The 19,031-nt window shown below is 35.8% G+C and overlaps 1 protein-coding gene across 1 annotated transcript in view; it reads right to left on the bottom strand.

Annotated features, from left to right (window-relative positions):
* Nucleotides 1–19,031, bottom strand: part of COL21A1 (collagen, type XXI, alpha 1) — an 84,758-nt gene that overhangs the window by 4,068 nt on the left and 61,659 nt on the right. The window contains exons 18-23 of the mRNA XM_009333254.1: nt 12,357–12,410; nt 10,983–11,036; nt 10,384–10,455; nt 5,696–5,731; nt 4,949–4,993; nt 2,834–2,866 (exon numbers count right to left, since the gene is read on the bottom strand). Coding sequence (XP_009331529.1) covers nt 2,834–2,866; nt 4,949–4,993; nt 5,696–5,731; nt 10,384–10,455; nt 10,983–11,036; nt 12,357–12,410 — 294 coding nt within the window. The remainder of the gene's footprint in view (nt 1–2,833; nt 2,867–4,948; nt 4,994–5,695; nt 5,732–10,383; nt 10,456–10,982; nt 11,037–12,356; nt 12,411–19,031) is intronic.

Raw genomic sequence — 19,031 nt, 5'->3', positions numbered from 1 at the left:
TGTAATTTGGTATGCGCTCACGATTAAAGTTCGTATACTATGTTTGCTCCCTGATGAGTTTTTCCTTCCATCTTTGCACAGCTTCTGCATAATGTTATCAGTCGCTTCAGAATTTTCTTTCACCCTTTTCAACTAGTTTAGATGGAATTATGGAAACAAGGCAGCAGGATTACTATGTGTGACAAAACTTATTGGAGCAAACAATGCAAGTTTAAGAAGCACTCTTCATAGACTTACACTGAATTTTGAATTATGGTATTTGTATTACCATGTATCATTCTACATAGCACTCATCAAAATTCTTTACATCAGAAAAATGCAAAGCTTTCTGGCTTGGTCTGAATTAGTAACAATGCCCAGAGTTCTCCACATGAATTATTACAGGGTAGCAAGCTTCAAATTCAGTATCTCAGTTTTATGGAGAGAGCTAGCCACTAAAATAAGGCAGGTAGTTTTTCCTCTTAAAAAAACAGAGAAATGAGACAAAATGTGAGAGATGTCAGTCAAGCGCCTAAGAGTACTGCTGGAAAGATGGTCCACCAGTAAGATGCCATGCATGAACTGAACAGCAGTCTATACCCTCTTCCCACAGTTATACACTAATTCAGAACTTTTTCCAAGGTTGCAATTGTATTTTATTTTCTTGATACTGTCAACTTGAATGTTGTAGTCACAGAGAATTGATACTCTTAGTTACACCGTGTAGATTTGTACTTGTTCATTTCTATTACATAATTACAAATGTTTTTTTCATTTAACAGTGTCAGCAAGGCTCAGAGGTAAACATATGGAGCATATATAGCTGCCTGTGGCTATACTACAAGCTATATGTGCTGGGATCTGAAAACTATGCTTTTCTTGTAGCTGGAAGTTATTTGTTTTAATTTTAGTTACTTTTACAGCTATGGACTATGTTTACATAAAAGACATCTGACTTGCAAGTTGATTTATTTGGACTAAATGTTAAAGGGGCTAGAAAGCATTAAGAACCAGTGAAATACTGGGAAAATGGCATCTATTGTAGAAAAACATTACAGGCAAGAAGCCAGTACAAAAACACCAGGACAAAACGTTGGAAGCATCAGCACAACTGCCTGCAGAACTTGCCAAAAACCAAATGAATCTGCTGAGGGAACATTTTCTGCAGTATATCTTGGTCTTGTAATGCTCAGCCACATCCCATGTGTAGCCTTGTTTGTTGACCCTTGCTATTGGCAAAGAAAATAAAAAAAAGGAAGAGAGCTCCATAAGTGCTGAGATTACAGACTGAAGAAACTTTTTATTGAGGAGTTGGAGTCTAACGAAAGACAACATATTTTACAGAAACGGAAAATAAATTAATTTTATAGGTCTGATAGGTAAACACAATGACAGCATTATATCTTAGCATATAGTAAGAATATTATTAAAAGGATTTTTCAGAAGAAATTTATTACCACCACGATTTGCAATATTTAAAGAGGCTAGTTCAATAGTATACAAGGAATCTTTTACCAATTTTGGCAATGATTTAGCAAATCATGTATAAGCCAAACTGTAATTTTAAGTATTTCATAGAACCACAGCAGCATATAGGGCAATTTATATGTTTAAATGCATAAAATTTAATTATCAGAATCGAGCTTCCAATGAATGTGTCCAGTTATTGATATGCAACAACGCTTTAATGAAAAAGGGTTGAACAAAGAAATCTCTAAATAAAGTTGAAGGAGAATTATATTAATGGGACAGTGTGTACCCTGATTTCACCAAATATTGGAATAAATAAAAAATAACTAACAAAGTTAGTCTTTTAAATACCCATTTTTAAACAACATGCAACACAAAGATTAAAAGGTCTGGCCATAAATATAACTACATTAGCCAAACACAAGAAAATAAATAGATGGGACTTCTAAAAATATCCTGGAGAGCAACAAATGCAGTTTCTGACAGACCAAGAGCAGTCCAAGCAGGCTTCTCCTTATGCCACTCAAGTTTCAGGCTGAATTGAATTATTCCTGTAAAAACCTAGTAGTAGAAAGAATTCTGCCCTGCATTTTCTGAGTCAGTCTCAAAGACAGAATCCTCTAAAAAAAAATCTCTGTAAAGATTTCGCTGTATTTCTTTTCATTAGCTTTGAAATAAAGGTACACAAAGAAATCTCACTGGTGAAGGTTAAAACACGCAAGACAAATAGTTCAGCTGTGGAAGTCCTTACTACAGACTTTTATGGAAGCTGACAGTACAGTGTATCAGCACAGTTCAAAAGGAATTAGGCAAATTCAAGACTGACATTAAATGCAACGGTCTTGATCTCTAGCTTAAATGCCCCTAATCTGCTGCCTGCCAAAAAGAGTGAAGGTATACAAGAAGAAGGATCTTCTTTGTCTATCCTGTGCCTTATTTTTGTACCCTGCCCTGCTATTATTGGCTGCTGCTGAACAATATGGATCGTTTTGATCAAGTATGCTGTATTCTTTTATGAACTATATTTTTATTTTTCAATGAACTTCGAATCTCTAATTTTTTTTTCTTTAATTATTTGCTTTCTTCAAGCAGCTCCTTCTCGTGTTTTTTTGTCTGTTTGGTTTTTTAATTCTCTTAAAGTATATACTTGGCTTTAATTACTTTTTTTATTCTTTCATTTCATGAAATATGTATCTCACTATGCCTCTTTTTAACTAATACTTCTTTCTCTTCTCTGATATTTCTCAATTCATTTCTCTTCTGTTGCTTATAGAGATGTGGGTACGGAAATAAGACTGTAAACACACATTTTACAGATCACATAATTTGCAGAAACAAATGGAATAATTTTGTAATACTATATTTGTCATTACAAAATACCTACCTCTCCTTGTTCTCCACTCAATCCTTCTACTCCCTTTAGGAATTAATATGGAAAAAAAAAAAAAAAGCAAGTTGAGCCAAATTACTTGGAATCAAAAAATAGTATTTTTGTCCTTTGTTTTCAATAATTAATCACAAATGTCAATTTTTAAAGATTCTGTGATTGTAATTTGTATAAAAAACTGAACTGCATATAAGGATGAAAAATGTATATCATGGTGAATTAACAGTTTAGTAGTACCTTTAATATCATATACCAAAAGGATAAGCTGGGAATATATCATACATATTATAAACCATAGATTTTATTAGTGTACAAGAAGTGCATATAAACAAAACCTTATTCACTCTACAAAAGAAGTAAGCTTTGGTGTTCTAGCAAAAGGAAACTCCTGATTCTACCTGTTTAATACTGTCTTACTAGACAGAAATCAAGTTCAGAGCCTTCGAAATACAAACTCAGTTTGTAAGCCAGATTTTGCATGTTGGCAAATGGTTTCGGTGTCACTTCTACTAAATGGTTCAATGGTGTTATTGATCATTAAGTTCCATGGCAAGATGGCAGCTCAGCGCAGGCTTTTTCACTTTTCTGATATACTCTTACGGACAAGGGAATCTGTATTGTATCTTTGAGAAGTCCTGGAGGCTTGAGAAACCTAGTGCTGTCTGCCAGAAGTATGTGAATGACTGATTTTTTGGTTGCTGACCAAACTAGATAAGCCTGGGAAACAATTTTAGACCAAGCCTGTATTATTTTTTCAGCTTTCTCAAAAAAAAAAAAGCAAGCAACAGCAATTCAGTTGCATCATTCTATCTGGAAAAAAAAAAATGTTTTCTTTCACTATCACTTTGTTTTACCATATGATTAAAATAATAAACATATGAAAAATTTATCCATTATTTGCAAAAGGAAAAACCAGAAGTTTAATTTGTAAAATGTTAGAGTAGGACATTACATTTGGTTAAAACCAATGATCAGCCTTTTAGTTTAAACTATTTATTTTCGAAAATATCTGCTCAGCTTTAGTACCGGACTCCTGTCAACCGACATACCCTTGAGAGTGATAAAACTAGGCTAACATACAATCTAGATCTCCTGCCCATGCTCCACTGGAATCAGCTCCTTTTGGCTAGACAGGCAGCTGTATCGATGTCGTAATTCTGAAAAAAGCAACTGTGACTTCCTTCCAAGTCTAGTTTTAGATATGTACCTCTAACAAATACTTCTCTGTTTAGGCACAACGTAGATCATGTAGTTAACAAGTATTTATAAATACTAACAGTTATTTTCTGTGGTATAACAAGATAGCCAACTATGACACAATCAGAATACATTGGCCCAGAGTTAAAGAGAAACAACTGGATCTCACTGATTTGCAGCTGAAACAGGAAACATCTGTAATTTATGAGCATAGAAGATGTCAATAATGACTCCCAGTATGAGAGGCAATGAACTACATGAAAGTGTAGCATGGTACATGCAAAATCTTAACATCTCAAGCATCACTCTTACAACCTTTACAAAAAAGCCACTTCGTGCTGTTATCTGTATTTTATATGATTTATAATTTTTTCATGAAAATTTTCCATAATTCAGGATTTAATAAAATAATCCAGAAAAACATACTTCTGGTCTGTTTCTCAGGATGTAATATCCCAGAACCACAGAAACACGTAGGTTGGAAGGGACCTCCATGGGTTCAACTTCCTTTTCAGAACAGATCCAGCTAGAGCAGGCTGCTCAACACCCTGTCCAGACAGGTTTTGCCACAATCTCTGTGAGCAGCCTGAGCCAGTGTTTGACCACCCGCAAAGCAAAATGCTTTTCCCGTATATCAAGTTGGGATTTCCTGTGTTCCAACTCGTGTCCATTTCTTCTTGTCCTTCCACTATACACAGCCAAGAAAAGTGTGGCTCCATCTTCTCTATATGTGTTGTATTTGTTATTTTTAAAATACTAAGGTTGCTTAAGAGGTAATTTATGTAACTATGTAATCATGTTATACATAAATATATTTCACCTGATGCAAAGAACTATCCATCTTGATGGAAGTAATCTTGAGAAACAAATACGAATCATGGCTCTCTTGAACTAGGATCATTATTTTAACAGTACCTGTAAGCCTGGATTTCCTTGTCTTCCTTTTTCTCCTTTCAGTCCCTTCAGAAAAGAAGCACATTTTCTTAAAATAAACATTTATCTGGGAGACATAATTAAACTATCAAAAATAACACAAAGAGGTAAACTCTAAAATCTCATCCTAAACCAGGCCCAATCAGTCTGAAAAGCTACTCTTCAAGAGTTCACAGCAGAAACTGTGCAGAAGGATACAATTTCTACACCGAACACAGAGGAGCCAAGTTAGGATCTGAGTAGTGACATAATACTCCTCTTTTGCTTGTAGGTATTTCCATGGCTTTCAGATAATGAGGAGGAAAATCCCACTGGTTATAATAGAGTAGGTAGGCAGAGGCCAGGTGACGTTACTTTGACTATGAGGATTTATGCGTTCCCACAGCGCCTGGGGCAGGCAGGGACAGAACCCATCCCAGGACAGTGCTGGGTCATGTCCCAGCCCCCTGGGGCAGCAGCACAACCCACATCCCCGAGCCCGCACCATTGCTCGGACCACATAGCTCTGCACCAAATGTCAATAGCCTGCTCAGCCCCAGAAATGCAGCTGGAAATTTATACTGAGCATACTGGCCAGTCTTCCTTGAAGAAGAGTTAGGGCTCAGTGCTGCTATTCTTCAGGCAAAGCTTCTGTGGAGCTTAATCTTAAAAAAAGGCTCCTGAATTAACACCTAAGACTTGTACTGATAGTGTTACTAGATGATTTAACTAGAAACAAAGTTGATATACCTGGATACCACTTTCACCTTGGTTTCCTTTGTCCCCCTGTAAAATATTAGAAGAAAAGTCTCCATTGTAACATGATTCATCTCAAAGACATGTAGTCTGTGTTTTAATTTTACACAGTAAATATAAGAGAAGCATCTAATAGCTTTTATTTATACTGAATGAAAACAAATTACTTTATCCCCATGTACACAAACACTGACAAAAGTACAGAAAGCTATATTAAGAAAGGAATCTGTCATAGAAAGATCAAAAAGAAAAGTGGATACTCATATACCAAGTTAAAATTAAAAAATGCAACATAATGAGGTGGCAAATCCAGCAGGATTCTATCCACTCCGTGTGTGGGAGTGGAGAGGATGTAGGCAGGGAGGGGGGGCAGTATTTCTGATGGGTTAAATTTCACCGGAATGCTAACCACTAAGTATGCTTGCCTTCACCCACAGAAATAGAGTATAAATAATTTCTGTTACACTTGCTATAAACCCATTGAATGCAGAAGTTATACATGACACACAAAAGAAAAAAGTATTTTTTTTAAATCAGAAAAAAAATTATATTTAAATTTAATCAAAACTGTGTAAGGACTAAGTTCCACTTCCCTCCACTCCTTTTGACTTTCATTGCAATGTTTATAGCAAATAAACATTAGTGGGGTGATTGGCAATCAGATGGTGCAAATGGTACTTAAAAGCATCTAGGTTTATCAAGTTGTCTGAACACCATCTGATTGACACTGGAGAGAAACACACAGCTTTTGAAAACTATTTATGCCAATTAATGACAGAGGTATAAAACATGTACTCCCAGAACGTGCCTCTCTCTCTCCCTTGACTGAAAAGGAAACTTGAAGTTATGGGAGATGGCTCCTGCCCTAACTCTGACCTCTTAAATCAGTGTGACTGTTTAAATGTCCAGCTACTGTCCAACCAAGACAGTTGGACGCGATGATCTTAGAGATCTCTTCCAACCTTAATGATTCTGTGATTCTATGATTCTAATAGACATGAATCAAAATGTTGGGCCAAGAACATAGCACCTCATGAAACAAGAGAGATCTGGGGGTGTGTGTGCAAAACTGCATTTAATAAATAAAATAATTAGGATGAAGTTTTTTGGATTTGTTTTGCCAGTTTTCTTGTAAGAGCCGAACACGTGTGTTTGGTTGTTTTTTTGAAAGAGAGAATGTTCAGTTAAATGCTAAACAGTAGTAAAGAGGAAATTTTGGCCATGGCAAATATTTTCCTGATTGAAAATCCCAGAACATAAGAGGGTATTTATGCCAGCTGTATTTGGTTGTATTGTACTTGAATGCAAAATATTTGGTTTGGTTTCAAATTTTACAATAAGCTATAGCTGAAAGGCTTCACTTTTACTGTCAGATGCCCAAACTGCACTTTTTTTCCTGAAGAATTCAAGAGTTTGTCATACTTATGACTTGTAACTCCAGTTAACCAGCAATATATATTCTGACTTGCATCTTTTCTATAAAATGGATAATGACTTTTGCAAAACCTTCTTCAGTTTAAAATCTAAAGAGGTTCCATAAATTTTAACAAAATCTCCCTTCTTACAATCAGTATTACTGTCTTGGCACATGTACCTTACATGACCCTTAGATACTGAAACTGAATATATGGTGATAATTAAACTAATGGAACTATTGTTATGACTGACTCAACTCAAGTCACACTTCCATTGGGCTTCAGTACATTTTGAAAGATTTAAGACAGGAAATCTTTGTCCTCACATGCTCTGGAAATGACTGTTTTGAAACTGGTCTGAAGACTAATTTTTCTACATCTTGTCTTGGAAAAGGGAACTCAGGTTCCATTATCTCATTTAGCTGAGATAACCTCATTTAAATTTGGATCATTCTCTAGCCTCCATTGACCAGGGACTTGCTAAACATAGGCATTTAAGATGCTCTAGACAACCCAAGGCATCCCCATATGTGTCTACTGACATCTGAAATACTCTAGCACACCTAAGACATCCATATATAGCTGGCATATGAGACGCTGGACATACAGGAAACCTGTGCCCTTCTGGAACAGAAGCTGACATCTAACGGAACACCTCTGCCTGGGATTTTCATGAAACTTTAAATATAACACCACCCTTCCAACTTACTGCTTCTTTACCCTTCAACCTTTCTTTCCCAAGTGAAGTACCTGATTCAACTCTATTTCTATAATGCCTTTTTATGAAGGGCTTCATCCTTCAAAAGGTGGTCCTCTGCATTGCTGGTAATGCTACACAGATGCATTATTATTTTTTACTAACTGCTTATTTCTATCTGACACCTTACCTGAGCTTCCTTTGCTTTTACAGGATTTCCTGTTTACTCTGAAATCTGTAATTTGAATATGTAATGGAGAAATCTTTGCCCTAATTGAGACTCCAGTATTTCCCAGGAAACACTGCTAGATTTCTAACCCAAGTGTCAGATACATTACCTAAACACACTAAATTTATTTTTATATAAATGTTTTCTATATATTGCAATTTGAAGTTATTAAATCTGTTCAAATATAATTTAAAATTTGATTTAACTTATTAATTTAATTGTATTCATTTAATTTAAAATTAATATTAATTTTTAAATTTAAAATTTATATTTAGATATTAAATTTGGGCTGATAGCAAATACAGCAACATTTTTAGCCTCGACAACTTGTCGCTTGAATAAATATCAAGTTTGAATAGTTGCAGGTAAAGCTTCTTAGTTATAGTAAATGATATATCCTAAGGAAACAAGTCTATCTATCTGTTTCATTACATCGGATCACTTATATTGCTCCAAAGAAACAGTATAACATTAAAATAAGCTTTATACTCATATATGCCAATTAAGAAACTCACTGTAAAAAAAATTTCTTTGTCATGTTTTCCCATAAAAATACAATAAAATAATGAAAATAATAGCAGTACTCATTATCTTGCAAAGCAATGAAACATTTAATTTTCAGGATGCACATATTATTGCTTTAAAAGTGTCCAGAATATAGAAATCTTAATTAAAATTTAGACTAAAAACATAATGGATACAAGTCAGAGCTTCAGTTACAATTAGAATGAATTGATTTACAGCAATGGAACTAATTTGACTTCAACCACTTTTGAACCATGAGAGCTGACAGGTGTTCAACCCTGCAATTCTCCTCAAATCATGTTATTAAACATTACAGTGAATATTTTTTCTCCAGCTGTTTCAAATAAGTATGTAGTGTTTCCTTCACATAAATTTGCCTAATAGCACATGTAAAGTATAAATTCTTGGTCTTTCTCTGTTTCTACATAGAAGAAAGGTGCCGTGCTGAAAAAACATCATCTAGAAAACACAACTCTGTTAAGTTCTTTGTAGTTACACACTGGGCACGAAGAGTAGTGATTTTCAATTACTTCCAATTTTCACGTTCTTAAATCCCATTCTATAGAAAAAGCATAGCTGATTTTCCCTCAAGAGACAGTTCACACTCCAGTGAGTTCTGCGAGTTATAGTAAGATAAAAATAAGTCAGTATTTTAAAACAAGAAATATTCTAGGCGCTTTCCAGCTTCCAGTCAAACAAAAAGTTCTGCCTTATTGGCTGAGACAAAACTGAGAGGTTTCAACCACACAGGAGATTTTTAGTAGAATGCTGTCATCTTGTAGAAGGAAATCTCTAGGAAAGCATTTAATGCAATGTTAATTACAGCTTTAAGTTATGCAAAAAGCTGTGTGCTTGAATTTCAAAACATGCCAAAGAACAACATTGCCTATAATCTTTTCAACCTGGGACTCCTTAAAGACATGATTGTCAGAAAATCCTACATACCTACACTTTAAAAATAAGGATGACTATCCAGATAAGTCAAATGTCAATACGAAATTTTACAATGTGTTCACAAAACAGTTCTTCAGCAATGAAGAATTTCAGCATAACCACATCTATAGCAGTGTTTGCAAGATGTAAGACTGCACCAAGAGATGGTGAGATCCTTGAAGGCATGATCTTTATAGGAATTCAGTATGCAAGAGGAATAAATATAGGTTCTTGTCTGAAAAGAAGAAATAATTTTCAACCTGTACAGTAGAAGTAGGATCCATCTAACCTAACTTTTGCCATCTACAATTTCACCATTCAATTTAGCTAATTGTCTAGGCTTCGGCTACCGTCAAAGAAAGGCATAGAGATGTGAATTAACGACTCCCAAAGGACCTCAGACTCTCTCAGCTAAATACGGAGAGAACCTGGACAGCTTGGTTAGATCAGATAACTCTTAATGGCTAAGCCTAACTGGGCTGAATCTGTCCCAGCTGCCTAGGGTTAATTGCTCCACTTCTTATTGGAGCTCCACAAAAGACTTTGTACAACAGACTTTATAGATGTAGCACCTGCTGTAAGATATAAGACTAAGTAAATATAGAATCCTGGGTCATACCATTATGTACTATAATTCATAATGGAAATTTCATTAATACTTATGCCGTGGCATTTTATGTTAACAGTTTCTCCATTTTGGCCATTCTCTCCTCCCTATGAAAAATGATTGCTTTTCTAAAGAATGGGCCTTCTAAAATACACCAGCTATTCTCTAATAATAATGATGTATTTAGAAAAAGGCTTTCCTTTAATAATGATCACTTGTAAGAAAAGCACTTCCAATAAAAGATGTAATTAATGTAAAACTGGAAAAAACACTTACCTTTATACCCTGGGTACCAGGAATACCTGGGTAGCCTGGTTCACCTGGAGCACCTGGTAATCCTAGTTCTCCCTGAGAATATACAATAGCTCTGTGTCAGTGATGTACTGTGTGTAAAAACATATATTGCATGTTTTCTCAAGGTCACATGATATGCTTTGGCTATGATATTTTGAAATTTTATAACTGAGGATGATTCAAACGTCTGGAGAATTTGTGAAGGCATGTTGAATACAGAGAAGCCACAAAAGGGACTCCTAATTCTTAACTTTAGTTTTCCAGTATCTATCTTTTTTAATTGCCTTTTAATACAGCTGATGTTGATTTTTCAAAATTACACAAATAAAACTATCTGAAGTAATGGCAACCTTTGCAGGTTTGAACTTCATGAACAGCTGACTTACATTGCCTAAAATCTAGTATAAAATTAGTAAGAATAAGCCATCAAATGGATTCTGATGCGCTTTTATGTTAACTACTGTTTCATTTTGAAACAAACTGCCTTGTAGCTCATCATAGAAAATAATGGAAAATCAGTAAATCATGGAAAAGTAAAGCAATCCCTCCTTTAACCAGAATACTTCCAGATTCATATTTACCTTGGCTCCTGATGATCCTGGTTTCCCCTGTATTCCAGGTTCGCCTTTATCACCCTATATAACAATGTAAGAGCGTGGCTGATACATCAGTATGTTTTGTCATATGTGGTATGAATAGCAAACATAAACAGACACTGCAAGGAAACTGGCTTTTAAAAATAGCCACAGCTGGTGACTGAAAGGCTAAGGCTCTGCACCTTTATAGGAAACCTGAAGTTTCAACACTCTCTCAGGAAAGATGAGATACTGATGACAAAATGTGATCTGCCAGCCTCTGCTCACCTGTCCCTTCCCACCTGCCTAATTTCCCTTGCCCAGTCATACCATGTTTGTGTGTACCGACTTCACATTTCCACCATCTCATTTAATAAAACTCTGAAAATCCTCGGACCTGTCTGATCCAAAATATTTATTTATGTTTTGGTTTTCACTGTAGCCTATGGAATTAGGCATATACTCAGCACAAGGATTTTCATTAAAATCTAAGAATTATTATTTCATGATGCTCTTCTGTAAGAATGAGCTGATTAAGAATGATTCTGTAAGAATCAGCTTATATTCTGAATGAGATATAAATACACAAAACAAAAGCATTTTTCACAAATGAAAATAAAGCTAATTAATTTGTAGTTATTTCACAGGTATTCAATCTTCTTGACCATAGTAAACATTGACCACTTTAAAAAATGTTACCTTCAGTATACAATTTTAAATAAATACATATGTACTTTTGGATATAAAAAAATGCATGGGTGGAAGTGGAGCTAAATGTAAATACAAAGTTCGGGAAATGGATTCTGTATTCCTAAATATTCTCTAGGACATACAATTCAGTGCTTACTAGCCAAAACTCATCTTGGATTAAATTAAAAGGTTACACTAACAGATCTGGATTTATAGTATCTATTTTAGTTTCTGAGAGCATGGGTCAAATTAATTCTTGCTGTAGCTGCAGTGCAACCAGTAAGTTACATCTGAAATAAATTTGGCTCCTCGGGTGGAAAAAGCAGCATGTAACGTTATTTAACACAATTAAAATATAAATAAATGTAACATGGGCAGAAAGCTCTGATGTATACTGAGAATTATCTGGCTCCCAGCATTGCAGAACATTTTCCAGGACTGCGAAGCTGAAACAAAGTCTCATGGCCACTTCCGCAATTGTTCCAAACCTCATGGGATGACAGGAACCATTTACAGAGCTATATCAAGCTCTCTTGAGACTGAATTATCATATAAGGTAATATAGGGAAAATCATATAGCTACTCACCAATATTCAATATACCAAAAAATTAGCTGCAAAATCCTGGCATATTGTCATCCATAAAGCAGTCATTTGTCAAAGTCACAAGCGAATTAACACAAACACTTACCTTAGGCCCAGGAGCTCCAGGTAGACCAAATGAGCCTTCTGGTCCCATCAAACCCTATTTATTTTTGAAAAAGGCAGAGACATTTCTGTAATAAGCTAAAGGAATAATGGCTTCAGTATAGTGTATTAGTATTATTAGTATTAGTATGATATTTCTATAGTGAAATAAGTAGGACAGGAAATATAATGCCTTTCATCATATTACTATACAGGCTGTAGCTCTGATACAGCACAGTGGATTATTTAGACCTTCTATGGCCTAAGGAAGGGCTACTGTGCAATGGAAAAAAACATTCAGGAAAAAAGCACAGCGCTGTCATGACATACTCCTAAGGGAGAAAATTCTGCAACTCAAAACCCTGTCTGTGTGATCTAATCTTTAACATATCTTTAATACATCCTTAGCTATAATTGAAAGTGACACAGGAGTTTCTTAGTTTCCATTTAGGTTTCCAAAACCAGCAAAAGTGTACTCGGTATTTCATAATTCTCTTCCCTCTTTCTGACTGTGTGTCCCTCAAAGGTTGCCATGCCTTGACTCCTTTTGCAAACTTTGTGGAGATTTATCAGGAGCAGTTAACTTTGGGGCCACACCTTTGCATCTTCTGCAGAATCTTCAGGACTGAACTGTTTTTTCAAGAACCCAATAGTTTCTGCCACTTCAGATCATGGCACTTCGGCATATGTAAAAAGCCAGAGCATCGCCAAAATTGTCCTTTGGATTCCTCTCATGGAAACGTGTTGATAAAGGCACGTTTAGTTGTCTTTGTTCCATACATAAACTAAGAGCTAAAGGGTGTTAAACCATCAAATGGCTGGCTTTCCTAATTTCTGTTCAAAGCTACTCTCAAGTATAGATTAGAAAAGAAATCTTTTTTTAAAATCATGCTTTCCAAGAAGGAATTCCCATTAATAGTATTTTCCACATCTGGTGTTAATGTATGTCTTTCTCACCACTTCATCTCACTTCTCTGACTCTAGAACTGCATGCGTCAACAAAAACAATATATTATTATTGTTTTATTTGGACTTGCATATATACTCTGAAACATGATCTGCTATAAGAGTGTATTTAAGACACAGCATAAAATAAAAGCATAATAATACAGAAAGTCAAACAATTAAATAAGGCCTGGAAATCTAACTTGTCAGAGATTAAGTTTTATCAATGATTCTAACTGATAGTATTTTCAAAAACTACTGTTGTTATTGTTATTTAATCTTTGCTTTCATATAGATAAATACAATCACCTTCCATTTAGTACTAAATGTTAGGAACTATTCAGTTCAATGACATTATCTCAGACCTCCTTCAAAAGTTACATGTGATCAAAAATAAATGTATGTCTACAGTAATTTGTTACACAGATTGTAACTCAGTTTTGCCAAAAATTATTAACTTTCTTTGCTAAAACTAAAAGGATGGCTTTGTTTTTGCAAATACAAGAGAAAATTCAGAATATTCAGAACAAGAAGTAATTATTTGTAGCCAGAGTTTTCAGCATTTCATCAGTTTTCTGATATTTCACCTGTGCTTTACTGTTAACTGAGGCAGCACAGATTAACTCAGGTTTCTTTCCTGCTGTATTGTAAGAAAGTACTGGTCACCAAAACTTTCTATCAATAAACATAGTAACTTGCTCTTTAGGCCACAGACACAGGTCTGTAAATACAAATAAATGGTATCAATCATAAGACTAAAACTTCAGTAACTTTGCTGCCCATTTTCCTCAGTCTCAGACTTTTCTCGTTCAGTCAACTGCACATGAAAATTCTTCTACTAAACTCCAATTTCTCTAAAATAACTAATAATATCATACATCAAATCATTTCCAACACTTTCCTGAACTTTGAAGATTAGATCTGCTTGTTCTTACTTACATAGAAAATCTAGTGTAAGTGCAATCTAGTGTAATCTATTACTTGGTAAATAAAAGTTTACTATACCCTATGCCATTTCTTTTATAATTTTGGAATAGAAATTACCAATTCCTCTCCAGCTGGAGTGAAGTTTCTGCAGTCTGCTTCCACTTATAACCTAAGAGACAGTGTATTCCCATTAACCATTTGCTTACGGCCTATGTTCAGCGTCAGCTTTGTTACAGCAAGCATAAGAAAATATTAATTCGGTTTTGGAACCTAACCTTGGTTATATTAAGACTGTCTTAATTCACTTGCACATCAGGCCTGCTTCTTCACTTTTTCTCTTTATTTACATAGCAAAATAAGGTTCTATCTATTTTCATTTCACTGTAAGGCTTAATTCAATTTGGCTTTTTAAAATCAAATTTCGTGTTATCTATTGACCTCCTCACTTCTGAAATACAGCTCTCTTCACTGTGTGACATCTTTTGCATTCCTTGAAGGCTACCTTCCTTTTCCAAGAACCGCTGTGAAATTATTATTTTCTTCTCAGATTCCTGTTCTGTGCTCATTACTAGCACATTAATCTGTAGAGAAAAGCAAGCGCAAGTTTGGGGACGGATAGTGGGAAGGGATGAGAAATGTGACTAGGGGATTTCTGGCTCCTTTCACGTTGCCACCTCAGTGTAGCCCTGTGTTTCAAGTCACGTAACATGCTGTTGGAAGCCTACCCCCTACCAACTCCACACTAGATCACTTTGAGTTTATGCCCAAACTAGTCCTTGGGTTACAGAAGTGGTTAAATGTTCATCACAGATGTTCCTCATTCATTTTATCTTATACAAACTGGAAATACTACGCGTACAGAACAGTTGTGGGTTTTTTTTTTTAAATCAGGTATGTGTATATATCCACACTGATCTGCAAACATATACTAGAGAAGGCAAATCAGAAAATACGTTTAGTATAACTAAAGTTCAGGCGTACATCTGCAGGAAAGGGAGAAATAAAACCCAGTTGTCCTGGCTTCCTTTCTTGCACTTTAATTACTAGGCCATATTTAATGTATGTCATTTAAAAAATTACAGGAAGACGACTACATGAAATCAGTACACTGCAAGAAGAAAACTTTCAGATGCAATATAGAAAAAGCTTGAGAACATAATCTGAAAACTATGGCATGTAAAATTAAGAGAAGAGCATGTCCCAAATAAAAATAAAGAACAATTCAAGGACATAAAATGTAGCGTTACTCCCCCCTTTTCCAGAGCTGACACTATTTATGTGGCAGATAAATTAATAAATTACTGATGTTGGCAATGTAATAGGGATACTTATTACTGAAGAAGAACTTGTTACTGAAGAATTTTCCCAAGGTATTAATATACCATCCACAAGCTTTCCATCTGTTTTTTCTGGAACAAGCATATTCAGTGTGACTAATACAAGGAAAATCCCACTGTCTTTTCTGGTTGAAATTCCCTAATGCCATATAACTCATTCAAATATTCCATGCATCAATTTCCTACTTATTTTATCAGGTGACAAAAGATACATTAAATGAGTTGACAGGAAACAGGAATAAATTATTTTCAAGTGTATCAAGAACCAGATGTTATTTATCTAAATAAAACTCGAAGAAAACATGGTAGGTGAGTTACTTGAATAAATACGTACACTTTGGAATCCCACAAGGCTTTATTATAGCTGTTGATACAGGCTTCCCTCCGGCATTTTGTTCAGCTTTGTCAGAAAGAAATGGAGAAAAAATTTCCAGCGATAGGCAATAAAAATTATTAGAGGCACAGGTGAGAAAATGAATGTGCATGTGTTAACTAGGAGTAGGGACATTTGAACTTCCAGTTCAGGCAACGTTTCTTCCAAATGTGATCTAAACAACTGCGATAACTGGTTCTCAAGGAAATTTATTCTTTCCAGAGAAGCTCGTTACGTAGCTGAAAAAGTCCTTTAAGTTCATGAAAAGAAAATTAACCAGTGTACTCACTTTATACAAAACGGCTTCTGACAGCTGTAATGTAGTGGTCCTGCCTGTGGTAGAGTGAGGAAAGGAAGAGCTGCTGGGTAGATGCAGGGTAGCTATATATTGTGCAGGAAATTCTGAATGTATTGGGTGACAGAGTAGCCCAGAATTTGTAAAACCCATACCTGGTTTCAATCTTTCTCTCCAACAAGGACTCCATTGGTTTTAATTGATCATATATTTTATTAAGGAACTGCGAGCATGGAAAAAGAGGTGTGCTCTTCAATACATTTATAGACATTCATATGCCTATATATAATCTTTGTTATCTGGAAACGAGAGTCAAGTTTTTTTAAACCTAACATTATTCAGCGAGCAAGTTCAGGGCTCTCTCCTTTGTCTGTGGTTGTCTACAGAGATATAGGAGAAAGCACAAACCACACCCTTAGTTCTTCTGAATTTTCTTTGATGAAAACCAGTAAAACAAAGTGAAAAATTAAGAAAAGAAAGAGGAAAGAAGATGAGATCTGTGGACTGTACAACTTTGAGAAGTCTATTTACAGTTTAACAACTGCCTCAGCTTCTTCAAGTGATAGTCCACATATCCATTTCGATTCCACATGACTAAGCAATACTCAGAGCAATAATCAGAGCACCCTAAAGAAAAGATTTACGTGTCCTTCGTGGAATCAATGATCTCAGCACCATTCTGAGAAATGCACAACCGAAACCAAAAGACCACCTCAAAAATGGTGAGGTTTACTTGTGACAGGATAGACGTACATTACTGGACAGACACACAGCAAGCCTTGACTTACAGTGATGATTCCTCCCTTTGGAGGTCTGAACAACCTGACTGATTACAAATGGAGTTTAGCACCTGATTTAAGTGCAATTCAGATGCAAGATAAAATAGAGACTTGGGAGGGGTCTGAAAATATATTCTCTCTGAAAAATAAAGTTAGAATACTATTCAGCCTTAAGCATCTGAAGTTCATCCACCTTCTGACTGGAGAGAAAAGGCAACCTTCACAGAAGAACAGAGAACAAATGGCCGGTGAAAAACAAGAAGTCTTCCCACAATGGACATAACATTCTATTAAACCAAAGACCCTCTCACCAAATAATCAACCAAATAATCCTATATAAAATGACAAAATCCCAAGAAATTGGGGGGGGGGGAGAAATACAGACATGCTTTCAGGGAGAGAGCAGTAGGAGTTACAGATACTGAAAGGACTTTAACTGAACTGATGCACATAATAAAAACTTCAACACCGAGATATAATCAAAAATAGCAAGGATAGAGAGAACTCAGATAAGCCTTAGGCCAAGTACATGCTCCATTTAGCCAGGTAGGCATATATTGCTCTTATTACCAGGAGTAATTGGAGAAGAACAGGCTCTTTCTAGAAATAAAGAACCCTCCAGCATATGTGTTGTAACTGGAGCATACAGTCTTCTCTAAATCCTTTATTGTCAGGTCTGCTGGGTGTGAGAAGAGCATGGGACTCCTTATCACCAAGCTCAGAAAATCCACAAACTAAAACGGTCTTAGCTGGCCAGATGTAGGCAAAAATTTGGTAAACTACATCTGACTTCGTCTTTTGGTGATCCTTAGACAGCCACGGAAAAGGCATAAAGCATTATCTCTCTCTGTGACTTCAACTCCAAAAGTGTAGAACTCTAAAGGAAAGCAGACTATATTTCCAGTTGAAAGCAAAGGAGACGAAATTTTGGAAAAGCCCATTTATTAAAACAACATCAAGAGCAAACTTCCCACTCCTGATTCAATATTCTGAAGTGAACGAGAATGTCTGACATCATGTTCAAGACTCGTATGTGACTCAGATATCTGACAAAACAGTTGCAATATCTTCCCAGAAAAGAAGAAAAACCCTTTCATTGCTTTGCTTGGGGATGGAAACTATCATGTTTTCAGTCACTCTTTGCTTATAGTGAGCCCTTAACTTGGGCTCCCCATAAACAAACTCCTCCTGAAGCTCTGACTTCCAATACGTCAATGTGTATTTTCTTTTTCTCTGGAGAAAAAAAAAAAAGACTCCTGGTTTTGGGTACCCTTTCTGTCTTAGGAGAGAAACATGCACCAGTAACAATCTGGACAGAGAAGTGCCATACCCTGAGGAACATTCCAGCACTAGTATATAAAGGACCCTTAGGCTAGTAGTTACCTTCATACTCAGATGGTTAATTTGGAATGCAGCAACACATAGTTACGCAAGACTGCATGTACCAAGATGGTCAGACATAGGCATTGCTGATCTCCATCCAAACAAGGATACTCTTTAGAAAAGCCCCAAATAATTTTGATATCTGGTCTGCCCTTATGTACTCTAGAAGATGGTAACCTTGGTAACCTTAACTAGGATTTTAGAGAGATTCAGCAAGAAAGACAAAGGATCAAAAGGTCCACACTGAGACTCTTGGCATCCTCTTCCTTTAAGGTTCCTGTCACCCACCAAAATGAGGCACAAGCTACCACAACAACGTAGGTAAACACCACTGGAGTCACTGAGAGCAGAAAAGAAAGGTCCCTAAAAAGATTATTCCTGTCCTGCAATGAAAGGTAGATACTGACAGTAAGATGGCCTTAGCAGTGTGACAGTAGGCACCCTGATGACTGAGAAATGAACATCAAACCCTTTTTAGAGAGCCACTGACTATCCTGTATTTGACGTTGCAGATATATGGATTTCTTTAAGTTCAGAATAAGCCCTCTCCCTTTCTACTTTTAACACTACAAAGTAGCACCTGAAATCCCTTTGTACTTTGGAACGGATGAAATCCAGCCCGATGGCTGGGTGTCAAGAG

Source organism: Pygoscelis adeliae, unplaced genomic scaffold (genome assembly GCF_000699105.1).
Source record: "Pygoscelis adeliae isolate BGI_AS28 unplaced genomic scaffold, ASM69910v1 Scaffold57, whole genome shotgun sequence".
Lineage (NCBI taxonomy): Eukaryota > Metazoa > Chordata > Aves > Sphenisciformes > Spheniscidae > Pygoscelis > Pygoscelis adeliae.
The sequence above is the reverse complement of the archived record's forward strand: the minus strand, read 5'-3'. Positions and strand labels throughout refer to the sequence as shown.